The sequence below is a fragment of the Lampetra fluviatilis genome, unplaced genomic scaffold (genome assembly GCF_964198595.1).
Source record: "Lampetra fluviatilis unplaced genomic scaffold, kcLamFluv1.1 SCAFFOLD_673, whole genome shotgun sequence".
Classification (NCBI taxonomy): Eukaryota; Metazoa; Chordata; class Hyperoartia; order Petromyzontiformes; family Petromyzontidae; genus Lampetra; species Lampetra fluviatilis.
Window position 1 is genome coordinate 15,001 of NW_027621246.1, and position 2,500 is coordinate 17,500.

At 48.6% G+C, this 2,500-nt stretch overlaps 1 protein-coding gene across 1 annotated transcript in view; it reads left to right on the forward strand.

The window, feature by feature from the left end:
- The window catches only part of LOC144954960 (uncharacterized), a gene marked incomplete at its 3' end in the record, with an annotated part of 49,688 nt that overhangs the window by 13,503 nt on the left and 33,685 nt on the right, over nt 1-2,500 (forward strand). Inside the window, exon 3 of the mRNA XM_078885328.1 lies at nt 2,181-2,287. Within this exon, the coding sequence (XP_078741454.1) occupies nt 2,181-2,287 (107 nt within the window). The remainder of the gene's footprint in view (nt 1-2,180; nt 2,288-2,500) is intronic.

Here is a 2,500-nt window from a genome sequence, read left to right on the forward strand (position 1 = left end):
TGTGTGTACTGTGTGTGTGTACTGTGTGTGTACTGTGTGTGTGTGCTGTGTGTGTGCTGTGTGTGTGTACTGTGTGTACTGTGTGTGTGTGTACTGTGTGTGTGTACTGTGTGTGTACTGTGTGTGTACTGTGTGTGTGTGTACTGTGTGTGTGTACTGTGTGTGTACTGTGTGTGTGTGTACTGTGTGTACTGTGTGTGTGTACTGTGTGTGTGTACTGTGTGTACTGTGTGTGTGTACTGTGTGTACTGTGTGTGTGTGTACTGTGTGTGTACTGTGTGTGTGTACTGTGTGTGTTGTGTGTGTGTGTACTGTGTGTGTGTGTACTGTGTGTGTGTACTGTGTGTGTGTACTGTGTGTACTGTGTGTGTGTGTACTGTGTGTGTGTACTGTGTGTGTGTACTGTGTGTGTGTACTGTGTGTACTGTGTGTGTGTACTGTGTGTGTGTGTACTGTGTGTGTACTGTGTGTGTGTACTGTGTGTGTGTACTGTGTGTGTGTGTACTGTGTGTACTGTGTGTGTGTACTGTGTGTACTGTGTGTGTTTGTACTGTGTGTGTACTGTGTGTGTGTACTGTGTATGTTGTGTGTGTGTACTGTGTGTACTGTGTGTGTGTACTGTGTGTGTGTACTGTGTGTGTGTACTGTGTGTGTACTGTGTGTGTGTGCTGTGTGTGTACTGTGTGTGTGTGTACTGTGTGTGTGTGTACTGTGTGTGTGTGTACTGTGTGTGTACTGTACTGTGTGTGTGTGTACTGTGTGTGTGTACTGTGTGTGTACTGTACTGTGTGTGTACTGTGTGTGTGTACTGTGTGTGTGTACTGTGTGTGTGTACTGTACTGTGTGTGCACTGTGTGTGTGTACTGTGTGTGAGCTGTGTGTGTGTACTGTGTGTGTGTACTGTGTGTGTACTGTGTGTGTGTACTGTGTGTGTACTGTGTGTGTGTACTGTGTGTGTGTGTACTGTGTGTGTGTGTACTGTGTGTGTGTACTGTGTGTGTGTGTACTGTGTGTGTGTGTACTGTGTGTGTGTGTACTGTGTGTGAGCTGTGTGTGTGTACTGTGTGTGTACTGTGTGTGTGTACTGTGTGTGTGTACTGTGTGTGTGTACTGTGTGTGTGTGTGTACTGTGTGTGTGTACTGTGTGTGTACTGTGTGTACTGTGTGTGTGTGTACTGTGTGTGTGTGTGTACTGTGTGTGTGTGTACTGTGTGTGTACTGTGTGTGTACTGTGTGTGTGTACTGTGTGTGTGTGTACTGTGTGTGAGCTGTGTGTGTGTACTGTGTGTGTACTGTGTGTGTGTACTGTGTGTGTGTACTGTGTGTGTGTGTACTGTGTGTGTGTGTACTGTGTGTGTGTACTGTGTGTGTGTACTGTGTGTACTGTGTGTGTGTGTACTGTGTGTGTGTGTGTACTGTGTGTGTGTGTACTGTGTGTGTACTGTGTGTGTGTACTGTGTGTGTGTGTACTGTGTGTGTACTGTGTGTGTGTACTGTGTGTACTGTGTGTGTACTGTGTGTGTGTGTACTGTGTGTGTGTACTGTGTGTGTGTGTACTGTGTGTGTGTACTGTGTGTGTGTGTACTGTGTGTGTACTGTGTGTGTGTACTGTGTGTGTGTACTGTGTGTGTGTACTGTGTGTACTGTGTGTGTGTGTACTGTGTGTGTGTACTGTGTGTGTGTACTGTGTGTGTGTACTGTGTGTACTGTGTGTGTGTACTGTGTGTGTGTACTGTGTGTGTGTACTGTGTGTGTGTGTGTACTGTGTGTGTGTGTACTGTGTGTGTACTGTGTGTGTACTGTGTGTGTGTACTGTGTGTGTGTACTGTGTGTGTGTGTACTGTGTGTACTGTGTGTGTGTGTACTGTGTGTACTGTGTGTGTGTGTACTGTGTGTGTGTACTGTGTGTGTGTACTGTGTGTGTGTGTACTGTGTGTGTGTACTGTGTGTGTGTGTACTGTGTGTGTGTACTGTGTGTGTGTACTGTGTGTGTGTACTGTGTGTGTGTGTACTGTGTGTGTGTACTGTGTGTGTGTACTGTGTGTGTGTACTGTGTGTGTGTGTGTACTGTGTGTGTGTACTGTGTGTGTACTGTGTGTGTGTGTACTGTGTGTGTACTGTGTGTGTACTGTGTGTGTATCTGTGTGTGTGTACTGTGTGTACTGTGTGTGTGTGTACAGGGGGCTACGTGAACTTGCGTCTCTCCTGCTGCAAGTTCCCGCTGACCTCCGACCTCCGCGACCTCTGGGAGGTCAACCGGGAGCCGCTCATCTCGTTCCTCGAGCAGGTGAGAGCACACAGGCAAAGCTCCCCCAGGTAGCCTCCGGCAGGGCCGTAGGGGCAAGTGCTGTCGCACACGCACACAGGCAAAGCTCCCCCAGGTAGCCTCCGGCAGGGCCGTAGGGGCAAGTGCTGTCGCACACGCACACAGGCAAAGCTCCCCCAGGTAGCCTCTGGCAGGGACGTAGGGGCAAGTGCTGTTGCACACGCACACAGGCAA